Source organism: Triticum aestivum, chromosome 7A (assembly GCF_018294505.1).
Source record: "Triticum aestivum cultivar Chinese Spring chromosome 7A, IWGSC CS RefSeq v2.1, whole genome shotgun sequence".
NCBI lineage: Eukaryota > Viridiplantae > Streptophyta > Magnoliopsida > Poales > Poaceae > Triticum > Triticum aestivum.
Genome location: NC_057812.1, coordinates 558,314,133 through 558,336,169, shown reverse-complemented (window position 1 = coordinate 558,336,169; position 22,037 = coordinate 558,314,133). Strand labels below are relative to the sequence as shown.

At 44.9% G+C, this 22,037-nt stretch overlaps 1 protein-coding gene across 2 annotated transcripts; it reads right to left on the bottom strand.

Annotated features, from left to right (window-relative positions):
* Positions 1-14,040: 14,040 nt before the first annotated feature.
* On the bottom strand, positions 14,041-20,941 carry LOC123148216 (C2 and GRAM domain-containing protein At1g03370). 2 transcript variants are annotated; one of them, XM_044567589.1, is made up of 10 exons: positions 20,321-20,941; positions 18,751-20,115; positions 17,509-17,691; positions 17,087-17,364; positions 16,892-17,008; positions 16,429-16,688; positions 15,547-15,712; positions 15,181-15,453; positions 14,779-14,971; positions 14,041-14,472 (listed from the first exon to the last, which is right to left on the bottom strand). In XM_044567589.1, exons 1-10 carry the CDS (start codon positions 20,748-20,750, stop codon positions 14,462-14,464), a joined length of 3,276 nt encoding a protein of 1,091 aa, XP_044423524.1. In that variant the 5' UTR covers positions 20,751-20,941; the 3' UTR covers positions 14,041-14,461. The 2 variants fall into 2 exon arrangements, with proteins under 2 accessions (XP_044423524.1, XP_044423523.1); XM_044567588.1 differs by lacking the exon at positions 14,041-14,472 and having other exon boundaries at positions 14,490-14,971.
* Positions 20,942-22,037: the final 1,096 nt, after the last annotated feature.

The window sequence follows — 22,037 nt, the reverse complement described above, 5'->3', positions numbered from 1 at the left end:
TGTGCATGTTGGCAATGCAGGCTTCTAAATATGGCCGGAAGAGTGACTTTGGTGCAAGCTTGCCTTACCAACATCCCACTTTTCATGATGTCCTTTTATCCTCTTCCTGTTGGAGTCAGGAAAAAGCAGATTTATTCAGAGCCAGACTTGTGTGGCAAGAAGATGAAAATAAGAAGAAATATCATCTGGTTAATTGGAGAACATGCTGCCTACCAAAAGAATGGGGGGGCTTGGTATTATCAATCTAGATGTTATGAATAAATCTTTGTTAGCTAAGTGGCTATGGAAACTAGAAACTGAGTCGGGAACCTGGGTGGATATTCTGGAAAACAAATATATTCAGAATAAGTGTTTGTCTGGACTAGAAAAGAAACCTAGAGACTCCCGGTTTTGGAGCAGTCTGATGGGAATTAAAAAATTATACTTTCAACATGTTAAGAAAAATTGGGTGATGGGAATGAGACTAGATTCTGGGAGGACTGGTGGGTAGGATCTAGACCTCTAAAAGATCTACACCCTAGGTTATATAATATCAGCTTTGATCGCAACATTTCTATGGCAGATGCTGTTAATAGAGGATGGCAAGGTTTTAGCTTTAGAACAACATTGACTAAAGAAGCAACAGATCTTTGGAATAGTCTAGAAACAAGATGTGAGGAGGTAAGGATGCATGGGAGAAAGATCAACCCCTGTGGATGCTTACTAAAAGCAGAAAGTTCTTGGTCAAATCTCTGTATTCTTTCCTGATCAATGATGGTGTGGGATTCTGAAAGCACAAGTGCTCCCTGGGTGATTTTGGTAATTATTGTCAACATATCTCTTGTTGGACTAATATTTTCATCTAGTATATTTCATATGAGTTCAACAGTGGAGTGCCTTGGACAAGAGGATGTGGAACCCCTTCAAGATGCTAAGGACAAAATTGGCAAAAGCTCAAGACTCTACATTTTCATTTCAGTGATCGAAGATCACATTGAGTCCATAGGAAAGCCAATACTATTAAAAGGGGATGAGGTGTTTCTTAGTGGCTTGCTTGCTCAAAGTTCTTAGTGATATGCTCCAAATCCCTCAACCACTTTCTCATTTCCACATGTGTCCTAAACCTAAAGTAAAACTCGGCCCCACCGATTTGATCTATCCGGCACCACCGATTTCACTTGACATAGTGATAACCCACAAGTATAGGGGATTGCAACAGTTTTTGAGGGTAGAGTATTCAACCCAAATTTATTGATTCGACACAAGGGGAGCCAAAGAATATTCTCAAGTATTAGCAGCTGAGTTGTCAATTCAACCACACCTGGAAACTTAGTATCTGTAGCAAAGTAATATGATAATAGCGGTAACGGTAGCAAAAGTACTAGTTTTGGTTTTATAGTGATTGTAACAGTAGCAACGGAGAAGTAAATAAGCGAAGAACAATATGTGAAAAGCTCGTAGTCAATGGATCAGTGATGGATAATTATGTCGGATGCGATTCCTCATGCAATAGTTATAACATAGGGTGACACAGAGCTAGCTCCAGTTCATCAATGTAATGTAGGCATGTATTCCGAATATAGTCATACGTGCTTATGGAAAAGAACTTGCATGACGTCCTACCCTCCCGTGGCAGCGGGGTCCTATTGGAAACTAAGGGATATTAAGGCCTCCTTTTAATAGAGTACCAGACCAAAGCACTAACACATAGTGAATACATGAACTCCTCAAACTACGGTCATCACTGGTAAGTATCCCGATTATTGTCACTTCGGGGTTAACGGACCATAACACCTAATAGGTGACTATTGACTTGCAAGATAGGATCAAGAACTCACATATATTCATGAAAACATAATAGGTTCTGATCTGAAATCGTGGCACTCGGGCCCTAGTGACAAGCATTAAGCATAACAAAGTCATAGTAACATCAATCTCAGAACATAGTGGATACTAGGGATCAAACCCTAACAAAACTAACTTGATTACATGATAAATCTCATCCAACCCATCACCATCCAGCAAGCCTACGATGGAATTACTCACGCACAGCGGTGAGCATCATGAAATTGGTGGTGCAGGAAGGTTGATGATGACGATGGCGATGGATTCCCCTCTCCGGAGCCCTGAACGGACTCCAGATCAGCCCTCCCGGGAGATATTAGGGCTTGGCGGCGGCTCCGTATCGTAAAACACGATGAATCCTTCTCTCTGATTTTTTTCTCCCCGAACATGAATATATGGAGTTGGAGTTGAGGTCAGTGGAGCACCAGGGGGCCCACGAGGCAGGGGGGTGCGCCCAGGGGGGTAGGCGCGCCCCCCTCCCTCGTGGACAGGGTGTGGCGCCCTGGCCTTGATTCTTTCGCCAGTATTGTTTATATATTCCAAAAATATTCTCCGTTGATTTTCAAGTCATTCCGAGAACTTTTATTTCTGCACAAAAATAATACCATGGCAATTCTGCCGAAAACAATGTCAGACCGGGTTAGTTCCATTCAAATCATGCAAGTTAGAGTCCAAAACAAGGGCAAAAGTGTTTGGAAAAGTAGATACGTTGGAGACATATCACATAGCCACTGCCAGAAACCCTAATTAATTCGATCTCACCGATGGGATCTCGGTCTCACCGAGATGGACTTGCAAACTCTTTGTTGCCTGTTGCATCTATTTAGGTCTCACCGAGATATGCAGTCGGGCCCTCCGAGTTTGCTTGACTAACTCTCTATTTTGCTTATTACCAAAATCGGTCTCACCGAGTTTGTGTAATCGGTCAAACCGAGTTGAGGTTTTACCCTAACCCTAGCACATCGATCCCACCGAGTTGATCATATCGGTCCCACCGAAAACTCTAACGTTCACATTTTGAACCATATCGGACTGACCGAGTTTCTTGATTCGGTCCCACCGAGTTTGGCGAATTGTGTGTAATGGCTAGGTTTTGTGTGAAGGCTATATATACCCCTCCACCCATTCTCCATTAGGGGAGAGAGCCATCGGAATGTGCCTACACTTCCATCATTCATTTTCTGAGAGAGAATCACCTACTCATGTGTTGAGACCAAGATATTCCAATCCAACCACAAGAATCTTGATCTCTAGCCTTCCCCGAGTTGCTTTCCACTCAAATCATCTTTCCATCATATCCAAATCTGTGAGAGAGAGTTGAGTGTTGGGAAGACTATCATTTGAAGCACAAGAGCAAGGAGTTCATCATCAACGCACCATCTATTACCTTTTGGAGAGTGGTATCTCCTAGATTGGTTAGGTGTCACTTGGGAGCCTCCGTCAAGATTGTGGAGTTAAACCAAGGAGTTTGTACAGGCAAGGAGATCGCCTACTTCATGAAGATCTACCCAAGTGAGGCAAGTCCTTCGTGGGCAACGACCATGGTGGGATAGACAGGGTTGCTTCTTCGTGGACCATTCGTGGGTGGAGCCCTCCCTGAACTCGAGCAACCGTTACCCTTCATGGGTTGAAGTCTCCATCAACGTGGATGTACGATAGTACCACCTATCGGAACCATGCCAAAAATCTCCGTATCTCCAATTGCGTTTGCACTCTCCAATACCATCCCTTTACTTTCTTGCAAGTTGCATGCTTTACTTTCCGCTGCTCATATACTCTTGCCATGCTTGCTTGAAACGTATTGTGAATGTTTAAACTTGTGCTAAAACTCCATCTTAACTTAAAGAAATTAAAAACTGCTACTTTTCCTTGTTGAGGGTCTAATCACCCCCCCCCCCTCAAGACACCTCTTCTCGATCCTACAGATTCCCACATAAGTTTCTGTGGAAGATTGATTAAAATCCCATCCAAGATTGAAATGTTCTTTTGGCTGGTGGCCAGAACAAGCATTTTGACCAAAGACAATTTGATCAAAAAGGATGAAAAGGGGGAAAGGAATGTGTATATTGTGTTAAAGATGAAAACATTGATCATCTTTTCTTTGAGTGTTCTGCGGCTAGACTGGTCTAGATTTTGATCAAATGTGCTTTAGATCTTAGAACCACACCAGTTAACTCAAATGGTTACTTGGGGGATGGCTGAAAACCTTTTAAAAACCTGAGAAAATTTTGGTTTTGGTAGGAAGCGTTGCTATATTCTGGGCTCTCTGGAAATGCAGAAATGGTATTATCTTCAGATCTAAAAAGGTATATGATCCAATGATATTCATTCAACTTATGTGCAATTGGATCGTTGACTAGTCGGTTTTGCAGAGAAAAAAGCCGGAGCAAAAACTACTGCAGCTAGGAGCAAAACTAATCAAGTGGGTGGCAAGTGAGATATACAAGGCGGCATAAGGGTGGATACTTGGAGTTCAGCGGCTTGAAGGATGACTCCAACGAAGAAGGAAAAAGTCTTACTCTCTCTGTTTATGCTATGTAATCTTGAACTTGTGGGAGAATAATCTCTGAAACTGGTGTAAGCGATGCATGCCTTTTGTATTCCCGTGCAGCAAGTAGTCCTTAGCTTAGATTAGATTTGATGCATATCTTGAACCCGATGGCTGGACGGGGATCCCCTGGTTTGTGCTCGCTTTGGTTTCGTTAATGAAATCGGAGGGAAACCTCTTTCATTCAAAAAAAAAATCCGAATACCTCAAATTAGAAATCTCAAATCCATATTATTACATGCAACGTGGCGATCTTTAAGCGGAGCTTGTCCGACTGCTGGTTGAGCTCCCCAGTGTGTTGGTCCGGTCGCCAACAAAGTAGAGTAGAGCATGGGACACGAGCAGGCTCACGGGACTCAAGGCGCCGTCGTCTCCCATGCCCTACTCTTCATCGTCGGAGTTCGGAACCCGTTGGGTGCCGGTGGACGTCAGATCGATGATGGATCAGTCCTGGGACGAGTCGACGACATCCACCACTATGTTGTTGTGGCGCCCGGACTGGTGCACCATACGGGGCGGGAGAATGCGACTCGGCGTCACCAGCGTCCACCGTCGCGAGGGTTGCTGCCGCCTCCCGCGCCCGCTGCCTCGCACGGCGGGCACGCCGTGCCATGTTTGCGTTGGACGATGCCCATGGTGAGTCCACGGCCTAGGTGCGCCAACAGAGAGGTTGTGCTTCCACATCGTGTTCGGATACCAAACAGACTGTACCGCCTCCCCTGGGGCAACGACGGTTGCCCTAGCGCCGGATCCATGAGCCATTTGGGCGGATGCAATGGATTCCCGAAGGAATGAGTCCGAGCGCTGCCATGCACTGGCTCCTCCAGGATCAGCGGAGCACAAGCCGGACGGCCATCTCCTCCTCGGGGACGCATGTGATGAGATCGGGGTCGAGGGATCTGGAGGTGACGGACTCGTATCCGCTGTCTGCCATGCCGGAGACGGCCGGACGCCGCTGGATACGAGCTTGGGCGGCGGAGGGGAGGGGCTAGAGTTCAGTCCAGGCCGGGTCCGATGTGGCGGGTGCGCCCGGGCGCCCCGATATCCGCCCTATATTTGAGTTGTATATGAGGGGTGCCAGTCAGAGGCGTTTGAGGCCCGTAAGCGCCCAATTAGGTCGAAATTTCGTGGCCGGACATTTGAGGAGGGTTTGGGGTGTCCGGTTGTAGATGCTCTAGCGTGAACTTTTTATGGTGGAACCAACCCACACCGTGGTTCAAATTCTAGATGTGACACTAGTGTTCATATTTTTCTAAATAACTTTAGACTTTTCAACAATATTCATTCGGTGTTTGAGATGTTTTTATCAACTATGAGACACATGTGATGACTTTAATCTTAAAATGTTTTGCCGGCTCAGTATCTCGAAAGTGTTCATAGAAATATAATATGTTTATAAGGATAAGTGTATGTGAACATCTGCAATTCTAATACTGTACTAAGATAAAGTTACCTGACAATAATGTGGGGTGTGCAAACCATGTATAGATGACAAGCACGCAGGGTTACATAGCTGGCCTAATGACGGAGTACGGTACTGAAAGCAAATAATTAACTCACAAGTCAGAACGTACAATCATACATTGAGGACGTACAGACAAAATCATTAATCAAACTTTTCTAACTTTTAGCTGCTAACACCAGAGAAAAAATACTTTAACCTCGGACAAGTACAGATAAGATACAAAATAGTACCATTGGATTTGTTATGAAAATGTATATTCGTAATAATATAGAATCTCATAAATTTATGGAATTCTATACTACAATGAATTAAACCACCAAAAAATAAAATAAAAACAGTACTCCCTCCAATTCATAGTATAAAGTTGTACTAAAATCTCCTACAATTAATATGAATTGAAGGAAGTACCATTGGATTTGTTATGGAAATGTATATTTATAATAGTGTAGAATGTCATATATTTAAATTGAACTATAAAAACGTCTTACATCTAGCAATTTTTTAGAGAAAAGGCCAAGGCCCGACTTTATAGATAAAGCCACCAGGCAGCGTCACGGATACCACAGGTTTACAGGAAATCATAACCACACAGAGGAGTTTAAGAGAAACCTAAGCAAGCATGATACAGGCAACTGCCATACACAGCGCGCAGGCCGGGGAGGAGAAAGACCAAATGTCCGCAAACGACAGCACCAAATTATACGGCAGGGTTCGTCCCGGGTATCTGAGAAGTCGAAGCCCGAATTTTGTTGATGAGCAGGTCCAGGGCGTCCCGATCAGGCTCCTTAGTCAAAGATCTCCACTACTGCAAGAATATACATGATTTGAATAGAACATCAGCAGGTTTAGATGGGAAGGTAAGCTCAATAGTAAATTTGTTTCTAATATTCCATAAGGCCCAGCATAAGGCTCCCAAGCCAACCCAAAATACCCTCTTGGTGACCCCGACCAAAGTTTTAGCTAGAGTTCTAATATCAGAAAAAGAGGAGGGATTCCAAGAAACCCGAAGCCAAGATCTGACGCAAGACCAGACTAATTTGGCAAGTACACAGTTGAAAAAGATGTGGTCGGAATTTTCCAAGGCCCCACACAGGTTACAGAATTCAGAGCCCGGCCCATTGCGTTTTTTGATCTGATCAGCAGTAGGGAGGCGACCACGAAAGGTCTGCCAGAGGAAAATCTTAATTTTCGAAGGAACCCTTGATTTCCAGATACAAGAGAATCTAGCCGAGGGGGTACCACCAATGAGACTAGAATACAACGACTTAACAGAAAAATTACCAGAGGCCGAAAGTGGCCAAAACACCGAGTCAGCCGACTCCGAGAGCATGGGGAAGAGGGCAGAGAGGCTTTGCCAATCTTCCAACTCTTCAGGAGACAGAGCCCGACGGAAAGCCAAATCCCAATTATTAGCAGCCAGCTCCGCGATGGAGATCTGTGGATTGGGACAATAAGAAAACAAAATCGGAAAGCTCACGGCAAGTGGGGCATCCCAGACCACCAATCCAACCAAAAACGAACAGCAGACCCATTCCCCACAGAAAACTTGACATGCTCCAAAAAAATCGGCCTAACTTTAACAAGAGCTTTCCAAAACTGAGAACCACGCCGCGCGGGAGCAAACATAGGATCGGAGTGGGGGAAATATTTGGCCTTAAGAATCGAAAACCACAGCGACCCGGCCCCCACAGTCATAATTTTCCACCACCACTTGATGAGCAAACACATGTTCATCACCCGAGTGTTAATAATGCCTAACCCCCCAAGGTTTTTAGGCCTACACATCAGTTGCCACTTAACCAGCCTATATTTTCTTTTGTTATCAGCTGAATTCCAGTAGAAGCCACCCCTATGTTTGTCGAAGCCAGAATGCACGCCATTCGTGAGAAGATAGAAGCCCATAAGAAACATAGGGAGAGAAGACAGGCAAGAATTGATTAAAGCCACTTTGCCTGCATTGGTATTATATCTACCCCTCCACGGGAGCACCCTGTTTCCTACTTTAGCAACCACCGGAGCGAAGTCCTTCGCATGAAGGATACCAGGAGAGATAGGAAGTCCTAAATACTTGAGAGGGAAAGAGCCTAAAGCGCAATTAAGGAGCCTGGCAACTCGCAAGGCTTCCGCCCCGTCCACACCCGTCACCAGAACCTCACTCTTGGCGAAATTGATCTTCAGACCCGAAACAGCTTCGAAACACAGCAAGATGAATTTAAGATTGGCAATACAGGCATTATCCAACTCCACCAATATGATTGTATCATCAGCGTATTGCAGGTGGGAGACACCTTCCGGCAGAAGATGGGAGATCACGGGGGTAATGTGCCCACAACGGGCCGCCTTGGAGAGCATGCAAGAGAAGGCGTCGGCCACAAAGTTAAAGAGAACCGGGGAGGCTGGATCAATACATCTAGCAATTTGGAGGGGCGTTCATGCATGCGCTAAATTGCAGGTGGTGTGGTCCAGCCTTGTCCTCTCGCGACCCCTCCTCTGGTGACCCCCGTCTCGCCTCCCCTGGCGGCGGCGGGGGAACCCTAGCCGCGCCGCCGCGGCCCCCTCCCCACCTCGTCCTACCTCCTCGCCGTCGCCTGAGGCAGCCGCCGGGCAAGCCCAGGGCGCCAAGGATGGTGGTAGCGGGGCCTCGGTTGCCCTGCTTTCGTCTGGGGAACCCGGATCTGGAGCGGCGGCTCTATTGGCAAGGCACGGCCGGCTAGCAGCCGTGTGGGCAGTGGTTTTGGTGTCCCGGTTGCGCGAGCGGCGAGATCCGGTGGTCGTCGTCAGCCGGCGGCGGCCGGTGCGCGCGATCTGGCGCCTCCCCTCCTTTCCTATTTGGCGTGCGGGCCAGCCTGGTCAGGCCGCGCTTCCTCTTGATCGCCGGTTCTGTACAGGAGGCACTGGTGGTGGCGGGGATCTAGTTCGGGTGAAATCCCTGGCCGGCCTTGACCGGCCGCGTCATTCCCTCCTTGAAGGCGTCTGTATGGACTGGTCTCCTCACTTCACCTTCCCCTAGGTCTCCCGAGCGAAAGCCCTAACTTTGTTGGGCGGCAGCGGCGCTCACGGCGTCGTTCCTTTCTTGAGGGCGCCACTTTGGGAACCTTGGGGTTGGTGGCGCTTGTGGGTGGTGGGCGACGGCGGTGATGCAGCCCTATTCTAGCATGAATTTACGTCAGTTGCTTGGAGATGGACTCGCGTAGGTGGAGGTCGTCGGCTGGCGTCGTGGTGGCGTCAATGGCGGAGGACCTGCCAAGACTCGCGTAGGTGGAGGTCGTCGTTTGGCGCCGATGGCGGAGGACCTGCCAAGGTTGTCACCTCAATCTGCTCTGAAGATGGACTAGTGGAACACGGCGGCGGCGACACATGTGAGTGCGTCGGACCAGTTTGAACCTCGGACCTGGCAGATGGCTCGGTCGGGGCCTCCGCCTTTAGATGTTAGGCTTAGATGAGAGGTCTGGGCATGTGGCTCAGCTTGCACCCCTTCATCATTTGGATAGGAGTAGCGGCAGATGTTGACAAGATGACGGATCTAGACATATTGTTGTTCTACTTTGTAAGGTCTTTAACAATAAGTAATAAAATGACCGCATGCATCTCTCAGATGGATAGGCCGGGCGTCATTTCTTTTTTTAAAAAAAATACAGGTGATGCGGTAATCCTATCCTACAAAAGACAGGGGTCAGGGTGAGGAGAGAGGACAACTCGGCGTACAGCGCGTACTACGTGATCGTGTCCACAGGCTTGTGGGTGTCCTGCAAAGCGATCCACAGTTCAAGCCCCAGCAGGAGAGGTTACTATGGTCCCTGGTCCCCTCGCAAAAAGAAAGAGATTACTATGGAACGTGGCAGGTGACAGCAACAATGCACGACTGTACGGAAGGTTGCTTGGCGCCAATAACGATGGACACCGGAATTGATCACGCAGAAGTAAGGTCGCAAAAGGGAAAACTGAGCTATACCAATTAGGACGTACTACTCATTTGTTATTTTATTTTATTTTGCGATGAAGGGCGTACTACTCATTTGTTATTTCAAAAAGATAGGGACATTCCAACACCGCCATACACACATTTCCAAACGGAGGAAATTATCCTGCTAAAAGTTCCTACTGCCTCCCAGAGGAGTTGCGGTGGACCGAGCAGCAGCCGGACAACACTGCACCACAATGGCGGAGGCCATGGGCGTGCTGTGGAAGATGTTCACCGGCCAGGGCGTCCCCCGACGCCGCCATCGATGTCCACCTGCCGCCTGCCGGCGTGCCGCGGTGGTGCTGACCGGCGTCTACAACCTCTCGGAATGAGACCAGCTCCGGGTAATTGGCTGAGGCCAAGATCTCAACCACCACACCGGCGATCAATGCATGAGACATACTCCTACTACATCACGGAATTATTGGCCGGTCCAGCTGACGTGTCCCACCCTGACTAACCCTGCTTGCAGGTGCCGGTTGGCGCGCGGGCCTACTTCACCTGGCCGCTACAATGGCTACGTCCATGGGGCTTATTTTGCTGGTATGAACTCCCCCGATACTCTGATGAACAGCGTATTCAACACTGTGGAGTTCAATGTCCGTCCCAAGTATGACGACCAGCAGATCGCAGAGGTACATAGCCTCTTTGATCTGCATGATATCAAAAGTATCCAAATAATAAATGTCACACGTGTGAATGAAGCACTCCGGTCCTGATGTTTTTTACAGCTAAAATAGTCATCCGAAAAGAAAAAACAAACAAAAAACTGAAACTTGCTATAAAAGAAAGTTGCTATCCTCGGTCACTAAAACAGCCATAAAAATGTTCGGAGTTGTCATGTGTTTGTGCCACACGGGTGGAACTTATCAGGGTATAGGAATAGAAAAAACCAAGAGCAGGGAGGATAACATTGCATGGTACCCGGAGAGTGATGGACAATTTTCATCCAGACCGGCCTACGCAGCGCTGTTCGACCAAAGTAGTTGTAGACTTGTTGCGGTGTCAAAACTGTTGTGCTGAAGGTTATCTATGTCCCGCTTTATAGATAAAGCAAGGATTCATATAATTATAGACTTGCTGCGGTGCTAAAGTTGTTGGACTTGATTGTGTTGTGGCCCCAGCCTTCGTTCATGATTCGGAGTTTTGATGTTGGTTGTATGGATCGTTACTTTATCTATAAAGCAGGGCGAAAGCCTATTGCAAAAACAGGGTCGGCCCTGGGGCATGGGCAGAGGGGCGGCGGCCCAGGGCCCAGACCGAAGGGGGGCCCATGATGTGTATACATATAGAGTATAAGCAAAAAAATAGATAAGGAAAAAATTGTGTGGAAAAATAAATGAGATGTGCTTGGCCCGTCAGGTAGCTAGGTAGAAAGTTAAAAAAAAGGTAGCTAGGTAGAGATTAGCGAAGCATCAGCCACGACGGCCGCAGCGCACGCGTATACATGTGAAACAAATCAATCGGAAGATCTGGCTTGTGCCTTCAATCGTCGGTTCGTCTTTCGTCGTATCGTCGGCCCGTCGCTCCGCCGCTAAGCACCTTGGCCGCTCGTTGTCGCTGCTGCGCACGGCAGTCCGGCAGACTGTTGTTGCGCTGTGCGGCCGTGCCGGCAACCCGGCCATCCGGCAATAGGTTAATACGTTATACGTATGTGAGCGTCAGGACTCAGGATAGTACGTATCCACGACTCCTGATCCATTCATCGATCCCTCAATTTGAGTAGTTTCTTTACTAGGTATTCAACTATCCATCTGAAGTTTCAAAAAAAATTATGTATACTCTTCTACATAGTATACATTCAAACATCCTAATCTTTAGTCATTCTATGTCCATATCTAGTGTTTCGATCATCCGATCTATAAATTTCTAATTCTTTATATACTCTTTACTTCTATATAATTTTAAGACACAGCATGCTACGTTGCCTAAGAAGCTTTTTCGGATGATAACTCATCTGATGTTGATCTTGATAGTGCCCTTAATGACTTTGCATCAAGAAACGCCCGAAGAAACCTTTTTTGAAGCAATGGAGTATTATTGTTGTCAATGGAGTGAGTCGAATTTGTTTCTTTTTTGAGGTAATCATGTCATTTTAGTTTTGTTTTGCTATCTTTTGAGTATTTCTGTCGTAATATGGCATTGTCCAATAATTATAATAGTCAAATTTCAAACTAAAGATGTGTGATTAAAAGATTACTCTTATATATATGTTTATGTATCACACGAACACATACATATATATGATCTTACGACATAGGGGCCCATGTCGTCGAGTTCGCCTAGGGCCTCCCAAAACACAGGGCCGGCCCTGTGCAAAAAAGATTAGTTGTTTGGCAAAGTAATTGTGGCCACCTGGCCATCAATAAAAGTAGGGTGGGGCGACGATACCTACGCGGTAGCACAGCCGGTCACAGGAGGCAGAAGCATGCGCTCACGCCGACGATGATTTTGGTGGCTGGAGCGGCCGTGAGCCGGTGAAAAGGCTGAAACGCTAATGTCGGCTTCATGCGGCTGGTCTTGGGATCCTAATGGATGCTAATTTCTTTGTGAATTAGGTGAAAGAAAAAAGCTAACTGTAAAAGCCACACTATCACAACCTGCTTCTCAGCTAAAGTACGGTCGGCCCTACAAACAACTTCGAGTTGTGAGGTCACAACAGATGCTAAATAGTTGTTTGTTTGGGTTAAAAATAGTCATCCAAAGTTGCTCCTGGAGGCCCAAACAAACAGGACCGAACATCATCCGGCAAACGCAACGCTGGCCAACCGGCCTCTTGTCGTCGCGACGCCTAGCCAAATGACCCTCAAGGCCTGGTGGCCCGATGTCGCCACCTCCAGCCGGATGGCCCTCTCCAACCACCCGACACACGTCGCACCAAGCCGTGCGCTCTTGCGGGCCCGGCTCACGTGAACCAACCAGCCCGGCCACCTGAGCCTGGTGTGGGGCGAGCGACGCTGACAGGCGGACCCAGCCTCCTCGTCACGTGTGGGGCAGCATGCGAGGGCAGACGCGGGTGCGGCCGAACACAAGACGCTGACAGGTGGCCCCGGCCTTTTTGTCACGCGCGGGGCGCGCGCTGGCGCGACCAAAGCACCACATGACAGCGGCCTTGACCGCGCCCGTGGCCCACCCGTCATGGACCCCCGAGGCAAGTCGCCTGGGTGCGCGTCATCTGAGAAGATCAGACGGCACAGAGAGCCAGCCGCGGGAGGCCGGCACCAGACGGATGGTGCGGAGGCTCTCCGGAGAGGCAGGTACTCCAACATTCTTTATAGGAGTAATTTGTATTCCGCGCTAACAATATATGCATCCAAGATAGCTTCATTCGTCTTTTGTTATTTTGAAAGATTCATGGAGGAGGTTTGATGAGTCATTTCGGCGTGAAGAAGATCAATGATGTGCCCGTTGAACACTTCTTTTGGCCGAGGATGCGATGGGATGTTGAGAGATTCATTGTTGGATGCATTACATGCTAAAAAGCTAAGTCGCGACTTAATCCTCATTGTTTATAGGTCTCTTTCTGTTCCTAGTGTACATTGGGAAGATATGTCCATATACTTTGCGTTCGGATTACCTCAAACAAAGAAGGGGAGGGATAGTATTTTCGTAGTCGTCGACAGATTTTTCAAGAAGATGATTTTTATACCTTGTTACAAGAGTGATGACCCTATACATGTTGCTTATTTATTCTTTTGTGAAATTGTTCGTCTATGTGGTGTGTCAACTACAATTATTTCATATCATGGATTCGTCGTACTAATTTTCTTAGCCACTTTTGGAGATGTTTATTGGTTACGTTGTACTTGGTGTTATATGTCGTGCACCCACTAATTTGTTACCTCTTTCATCTTTAGAGAAGGTTAATTTTGATGCTACGAAATACGCCGAACTAATGTTGAAATGCATGAGATGATGAAGGAAAACATAGAGTGCATGAATGCTAAGTACAAACTTGTGGGTGATAAGGATAGAAAGCATGTTATGTTTAACTTATCTGGGTGCATTTACATAAAGATAGATTTCCTGAGTTGCACAAATCTAAACTAATGCCAGGGGATGATGGTCCATTTAAGGTCTTAGAGAAAAGATAAATGATAATGCATACAAATTTGAGTTGCAGCATAAAAGGATGCATGCAGGAGGGGGATAACAAAACATCCAGTACCTATGCCTATATACATGATGTTTGTTATACAGCAAGCTCTTAGATCAATCATCAATGCATACGAGTATGGCACATTGAACAACAAAATAGTACATGTATGATATACCACATATTTGCTTGATTGTTTTACAGTACATCACAGAACTCCGACAAGACCTCTGTGAATCAAAATTAGCTTCCTTTCACTATATCACTTGTGTTATACATATACAGGTCAGCTGTGCATATACAACTCTACTTGACTTCCTACGAGGGTAAATGGGTAAGGCCGTATCAGAAATGTTTTTTTTTTAACGAACTGCTTCTGAAACAATCTATTCACATAGTTAACTTTCAGGCTCTGCTGTCTGTGTAAGAACTGCAAACTGTTGGCAGCAGCTAAAGCATGTCTCACCACAAGCAGATGGCAACAGATCATGCCGATTCCCCTCTCTGTTTGGGCTCTTCAAACAAATTTTGATGGAATGAGTAATCTACTGTCATACTGTACAGAGGTTAGCTTCCACCTACAAATTTCCCGCACACAGAAAAATCAGCGTCATTCTTTCCCGTGGCAAAACAAATAGCGCTGATTCATACAGAGCAATAAAAACAGTATGCTTTCTGACAGTGCCACATAAAAAGTTATACCAGATTCATTGCATTTAGTTTCCACTCGGTGGTAATAATTCATTTGACATGGAAGCAATGAAATGCATCATATAAACTTACTTCCTGGCATTGGTTTGATAAGAACTCTGCTATAGGTTAACGTGACATTAGAAACCACAATAATGAACACTAAGGATCAATAGCTGCATTGAAAAGGGTACCGTTTCTTGACGTAAGATCCTTCTCGACTAAGGAAAAGAGCTCCTTCAATCTATTCGAGGTGTTGGACATGATATTTTTTGTGATCTTCTTTTGTTGCTTGGTGCTTTTCAACCAGGCAATCCCCAATAAAACCTGCACGCTGCAGGTGTTTGGTTTTGACGGTATGTTCGCCATATGATACTTTAGCTGGAGCTGCAAGTTAAGAACCATTGTGATCAACAGTATTCTATCTACCAGTTCAGCAAAAGGATTGACAGAACAAGCATACAGTAATACCACTTCAGTTCTTATGTTTTAGCTCAGAGCTAAGGTTACAACTATTCAGAATGGTCACAAACTCTTGATAATGGTTAGCATAGTACAAACCATTTAAGAATAAATGTGGGAAGGGGGAGTCTTACATTAAAGTAGTCCCCAAGTAGAACACCTTGGAGGGTCATCACCTCTTCAATGGCCCAGCCATCTTGGTTCACTAGGGCATACTTCTGCTGAGTGGTGCTTGCTTCTCCTCCATATCGAGACAATGCTTTGTCAAACTTGTAGCTGATTTGCCGCTTGAATATATTTCTGCTTACAAGTTCCCATTCTGTTGATGAGTAGTCCAGACAGCCAGTCTTTTGCATCACTTTGTGTTCCAACTGACCTCCTGAAAACATCTCCATCAAGGACTCAACCTGAAAATTTAGATATATGTAAGGAATCCCAAAACAAATTTTAGTGTGAAAATGAATTGTGACAAGCTCACGCAAAATAAAAGTGGCACTCACGTCCACAGAAAGAACTGATGAGAATATTTCAGACATTTTGACATCCTCATGGGTAAATAAGGATCCACATTCTTCCGCCTGGAGTTCTTTTGGTTCAGACTCCTCAATTACCTCTCCTTTCTGTTCTTGACCCGGTGATCGCATTTTCCAAATCCCCATGATTATTCTGTCAGATAAAGATTTCTTGGTGTGATACATTCATATGCAAACTAGCAGAATAGCTTAGTACAGGATGGGATAGCAAGATCCGATCAACTATCTGCAGAACCATAATCAGTAGAAAATAGAAACCTATTGTTACTACATTTTCTTATTTGTATACCGTGAGGTTGTGAGCGTATAGAAGAACCTGAATACAGTGGGCCAGCCTTGGGCAGATTCCTTTTTTTTTGGAAACAGTGGGCCAATTTTGACTTGCTTGGCTCAAGGGACTAGACTAGTCAAGATTAGTCAGCTACTAGTTAACCAGTCGCTCGGCTGTGCCAACCAATAGAGTCGAGGTGCCCAGTTAACACCCAGGTTACGACTGGTACACTTGTCAACGCGACTAGTCGCTCGACGCTTAATATTGGGTTCAAATCCCCCAAAAGACTAAAATGTTAAAGTTGTCCTATCTTATAATGGGAATTATGCTGAAATGTGTCCATTTATAGTTTTCGACCTTTCGTCACTGCAGGTCAAGCCGGCTTTGGGCTTGTAATCTGCAAACCAAAGCCACATTAGGCCAGCGTACCCATGAACATGTTATCCTTGAACTTCACAAAATAAGATCTAGAGTTATCTTATTTTATTTAGAAATTTTGATCTGAAGTTCTGAAGAATAAAATATATGCTTGGCCTAGATGTCTCACTGGACCTCAAAAACAAACAAATGAAAGGTACCTGTGAGCATCATTGAACGAAACAAAGGACTGAAAATGGAACTTGAGTCTTCCATGATGATCTGTTGCCTTGGCACCATGTTTTGCTTCTGACCCTCTATCCTTTCTAAGGATAACCATCAAGGATGGGCTGCCAATTGACAGTGTAGGAGGGATAACCTGGATATCATCAACGTCTTCCCACAGAAAGAAAAACTTGGTCTTGTGACCAAATATATTAGAGTAGAATCCAATTATTCTTGGAGAAAAAAATACGCGTCCCTGTAAAAGAGTCAGTTCTCTGTAAATATTGACAGAACAAAATGGAGAAAGTACAAAATATTGGCAACTGTCAAGTGAGTCACAAACGAATGCAAAACGATTCTCCTTGGTAGTATGGTACATACATGTACAGGTCTACTTGGTACAATTAAAATAATAGTAGCATCTTTGACACATAAGTAAACAATCAGAAAAGTAAATACCTGAAGTGGCATCTTCCGTTTTAGATGACAGGTGAAATCATCGATGAGGAATTCTTCAGGAGGGAGGTTAAAGAGCTTTCGGAATGCTAAATTTGTTTGTGCTGACCGCAAATTTATCTACACATTATATCATATGTAATTTCAGAAATAGAAGAGATGATGAAAAACAAATCAGACAAAAAGTTAGGTCCTTACCTTCTTACCGACTTCATTCCCCATCTTTGCCAGGTAATTCAGAACAACTTCAGTTCCTCTCGAGTTGTTCAAAAATATTCTCAAATGTAGCTTAGGGTTGCTTGCTGGATCACACTTCCCATCAAGAGGAACCCATATGTCCATTAAATCTGACAAATTGCTCTTCAGGAAGTTCACTTCGGCGTGACCAATGGGAGCTTCATCTAATTGATTCGAATCATGAATAGCTACATCCATCCTTGATGGTGGATCATCCATTGCATCAAATTCAAATATCTCTAGAAATTCAAGCATCAATGGGTCAGCTACACTATGCATATGCGAAGGTCAGTACCGTCAGTTCATGCAATACTGTGTAGCACAAAGGATCGGCTGCTCTTCCCAGCTGAGAACAAAGCAACATGAAGGGGAAAGAAACTAACCGTTCCATTTTGGATCAGATGCGTGGAATTTAATTGAGCTTGTTTTCCTCTTCGTGTTGCAGGTAAAAACAGCATATAGGTCAAATGGTTTAGATGAACCAGCAGATAGTATACCAGTACCCTCAATAAGTGCAACAGTCAGTAACCAGCCATCTCCATGAGCTTTGACTCCATGATCACTACCTAATACAGGAAGAAGAAAAAGACGAATATTGCTCAACTGTTACCGAAATTTAAAGCAAATCAAGTAGCACTACAATACCAGAACATATGTGTAGAGCGAAATGTCCATTGGTTGCAGTAGAAGACAATTCACCTCATCTCCTTTTAGAATAACACTTTCACTCTTAGAGCATATCTATATCTATACCATCTATTTCTATTCCATTATATAGTGTATGAATAGCTTTGAATATCGTCCGTTGGATAAAGTCAATCTGACGTGAGAGAGATGGCAAATCCGAGCACTTGTGGCCGTCGGATTTCTCTTTACTACACCGGATTCTGCCACATATACTATCTAGAAGATTCTACGGTTATACTAAAGCCCAATGGATATTATGCACAAATCACGAAACACACTTCTATTTTATTCTAGACTCTTCTATAATTAAACACTCCTAAGTTCTTCTTTTCTAACAGAACTGTCATTGATTTCTACTTTTGTGAAAAAAAATCATTGTGTTCAAGGCTACGGCCTTACATCATAAACCACATTTATCTTTGTGATGCAGCATTAGGTATTCATGTTATTTTCTATTGAAAATTCAATACGAAGTAATTAAAAGAGACTGCCTAGACAAAATGTGCTCGATATATTTTACCCGAGTTTTGTGTAGCATATACGATGCAGTTTTCAAGTATTTTGTAGCTATAATTTGATTTATTTTTTATGGAATGGACTAAGAGAATTAAATATGCATCTTATACTTGATGCATGTGCCTCAAATTTTCATTTGACTATTACAATTCAGTATGTCGATCTTTGGTCGTACTTTGATTATCTAAGCTCTCACGTGCAATGCACATATTACTTACTAGAAACTTCCTCCGTCCGGAATTACTTGTCGCTCAAATGGATGTATCTAGACATATTTTAGTGCTAGATACATCCGTTTGAGCGACAAGTAATTCCAGGCGCAGGGAGTACAACAGAAAGAGAACATAAAACTAATCAAGAATATACAGATTCATGTGCAACAGTTTTGAAGTAGATAATAACATAGGGCCTAAGATATCCACCTCTTTGTCTCCATGCATTCAAGAAGCGCTTTATTACTTTCAGGATGGTCTGTCCCTGAAGGATCAAGACAGCACAAACCACAACCTCTCCAATTGAATCTGGAAGGTCAATGCCAAAATATTCAAGCCCATTCATCACTTTGGGCCTTGATAAATGAAGGTGAACTATAACATATATCCCTATGATAACAGAGAATATGAATGTGAAGTTCCCAAGGAAGCGGACAATCAACCTCCAGCTTGGTTCTTTATGTGCTTGTAGTGAGGCTAAAATCTTTGCTTTGTTTGAATTGGCATCATCAAGCTCAGCTACTTTAAACCTTTGGGACAGTACTTCAGAAAATTGTGCAAAACCTTCTGACATGCCTTGTTTTGCACCACTCTCAATCATTCCTTTCATCATTGTGCTCTGAAGAAAGTTGATCCGCCAACTTACAGTAAGATGTGCTGTTTGCTCTTCAGATGATAACTGGGGACCTGGCGTTATACAGTACAATATCTCTATCTTGAAACAACTGCCATAAGGAACATCAGGAGTGCTAACAATAGACAAAACAGCGAAAGAATTCCCAGCTGCTTTTAAGTATTTCTGCTCTTCTGTGGCTTTGCAAGCTTTAACCAGCTTACTAGCGGCCTTTATGTAACTTAATGTTCTTCGCAAACAACCATCGTTGCTATCGATCTTCCATGGTTCAATCTGAAATCCACTTGTTCCTTGAAGCTCTGCTACTGCTGGCCAGAAATCTGAATTTGGAGTAAACAAGAGGGAATTCAGTCCAGCTGGTGCGATAACATAAGATTCGTCAACTAGAACGCCGTTAGACAATTTTGCTGGCATTTCACAGCCTTGATCTTTGGACTCCATGATTTTCAGTAGCTCATCAAGGTTTGACTCGGATGGCGTGCCATTCTCGGGACTTTCACGGTCTACAGAGCAAACTTTTGGCTCTTCGGACTGCTCCACCACCGACTCGGCGTCAGAGGCAACGATGGAAGGCAGATTAGTATCAGCAGGTTTCCCAAAGAAATAGCGAGACAAGACCTCTACCACCGACGATGTATTCGCCATCGCATCATTACAAACAGCGGTTCCAGGTTCAGTGACTGCTTGGTCAATGCTGGTCTGGGGCGGTTGGTCTACAGCACCATCCCCCAATCGTTCCGTACTTCCCTGCGATGATCGGTCCAAACTGGAAAGGGCTGACATGTCAATGTAGCTATTGCTGGTTGACAAAGCTCCATCTTTGTTCCCAATTGACCTGTCTGAACTGGACGCCATGCCATCCGAAGTGGGTTGTGGTAGCTGGTGTGATTCTTCGGACACGTGCGCGCGCGTAGACAAGGATATGCGCAGGCAAATTTCCCCTGCACATGGAAGAAATTCAAATTAAATGGTGCCAAGATTACAACATATCTTAGAATATGATATCTAAGACATCTTATATACCTGTGCGTGCATGTCACAATTGCTTAGTGCTTACACAAATTCAAAACGAAACCATAAGAGAGGAGAGGGGGAAACGTGGAGGAGATGAATGCGGTGATGGGCAAGGCAATAATAATAGCATACCGCGTTCTTTCTTCTTGGACTTCTTGCTCTTGGGCTGGAGCTGGTACCAGGCGGTGCCGAGGGAGAGGTCCGGGGCCTCCATGACCATGGAGAGCGGCACCTTGACCTTGCCGAGGAGGTCGTTGGTGAAGTACTTGTCCTCGTTGAGCACGGATACGGAGAGCTCCTCGGTGACGTCGCCGACGAGGAAGCTGAACTCCTCGTCCCAGACGGGGGTGAGGCTCTTCTTGACGACGGCCGTCTTGGCGCGGCGCTTGCCGAGCTGCAGCTTGACGAAGGGGTCGCTGGAGCCGTTGAGGTGCACCGGCAGCAGGCCCCGCGCCTCGACGACGCGCACCAGCAGCTTCATCGACGACCCGGCAATCTGCCGAGCGCTCCCCGCGCACTCCGCCTTCCCCACCGACGACGTTAGGCTCTTGAGCTTCGTCATGCGCGGATCGCGGCGGCGACCATCAAATCAAATCAAAATGCGAGCAGACATGCACGATCGATCGATCGATCGATCGATCTTTCCAAATCTTTTGAGCTGACAATTTCGAGGGAGGAAAGGGATCAGAGTTCTTGGGTCGCCATGTCTGTTTGGTTCCTTCCTTGCGCCGAAACGGTGGGAGGGGTGGGGGGTGGTTTCCCCGCGTCCGCCCGGGTGCTCGCTAATTTTGGTTTTGGGCACTCACGTGCGCTTTGAGATTGGTGCTGGCCGTCGGATCGGAGAGGACGCTGGGGAAGGAAGGAGCGGCGTTTCGGCCCAACACGTGGCTTCAAGGTTTCCTTTTCGTCCGTGTAAAAATAGAACAAACGATCAATTTAGCATGGGGTAAAAAAGCAAGGCTTGCCTCAAATAGAGGAGCGGAGAATGGACAAAGCAGCCTAATATTCGTCACCCTGGGTGAGGAATAGTTATTCGTCATCCTGAGTCAGGAATAGTTATTTTTCACCCCCTTTCTATTTTAACGTCAGTGCATCGTATTTTTAAGTTTCGTAAATTTTGTCTTATTTCATACGTAAAAAGAGAACGTAAGAAAATATACACTCGTCATAAAAAATATTTTATGTTATGTAAAACCATAATATAAAACATACATAAAATGCGATATTGTTGGTCTTATAACCTATTTTTTTATTTTCTTATACCAAAATTTATGTAGCGAATTAATATGAATGTAACCATTTGTATTCCAAACATAATTTATTTATAAAGCTATCATAAGGTAATTGAAGAATTACTTATTCTGCATCCTGGGTGATGAATAGTATTAGTATTAGGTAAAACTGTGTCTACCATAGCTTGCCACAGAACTAGTTAAGTTTCCCTAAACTTCTAACGGTTCAAAAGTTAGCAAAAAATATGAAATAAATATGGGAGTATCTCTCTAATGTAATAAGATGATCCAACGGAGGGATTGTCAAAATATGCATCTATGTGTCCTCGACAAAAATAATAAGCATTTCAGCTCAGTGCGACATAAATATATACTGAACTATTTGTTTTTTTTATCCAGGACACATACAGTTGTATTTTTTAATCCCTCCGTTGGATCATGTTATATTATAGGTGTGTTGGTTCAGTATTTTTTTCAGAATTTTTGAGAACTTTTGCACCGTTGAAACCCTTAACTAGTTCTGTGGCAAGCACTTGTAGAAAATCCTACTCCCCAGGACTTAGCAATATTTGATTGATCACAATTCGGTATATTCCATTTATAATAAAGGTTCCTAA

Bases quoted from the DNA above. Each gene is read 5' to 3' on its own strand.
- LOC123148216 (XM_044567588.1), bottom strand. From the start codon at position 20,750: ATGACGAAGCTCAAGAGCCTAACGTCGTCGGTGGGGAAGGCGGAGTGC. The intron at 15,713-16,428 runs GTACCTTTCATT...TTTATCTGACAG, and splicing joins TCGTTCAATGATGCTCACAG to AATAATCATGGGGATTTGGA. The intron at 15,454-15,546 runs GTGAGTGCCACT...CTAAATTTTCAG, and splicing joins CATCAGTTCTTTCTGTGGAC to GTTGAGTCCTTGATGGAGAT.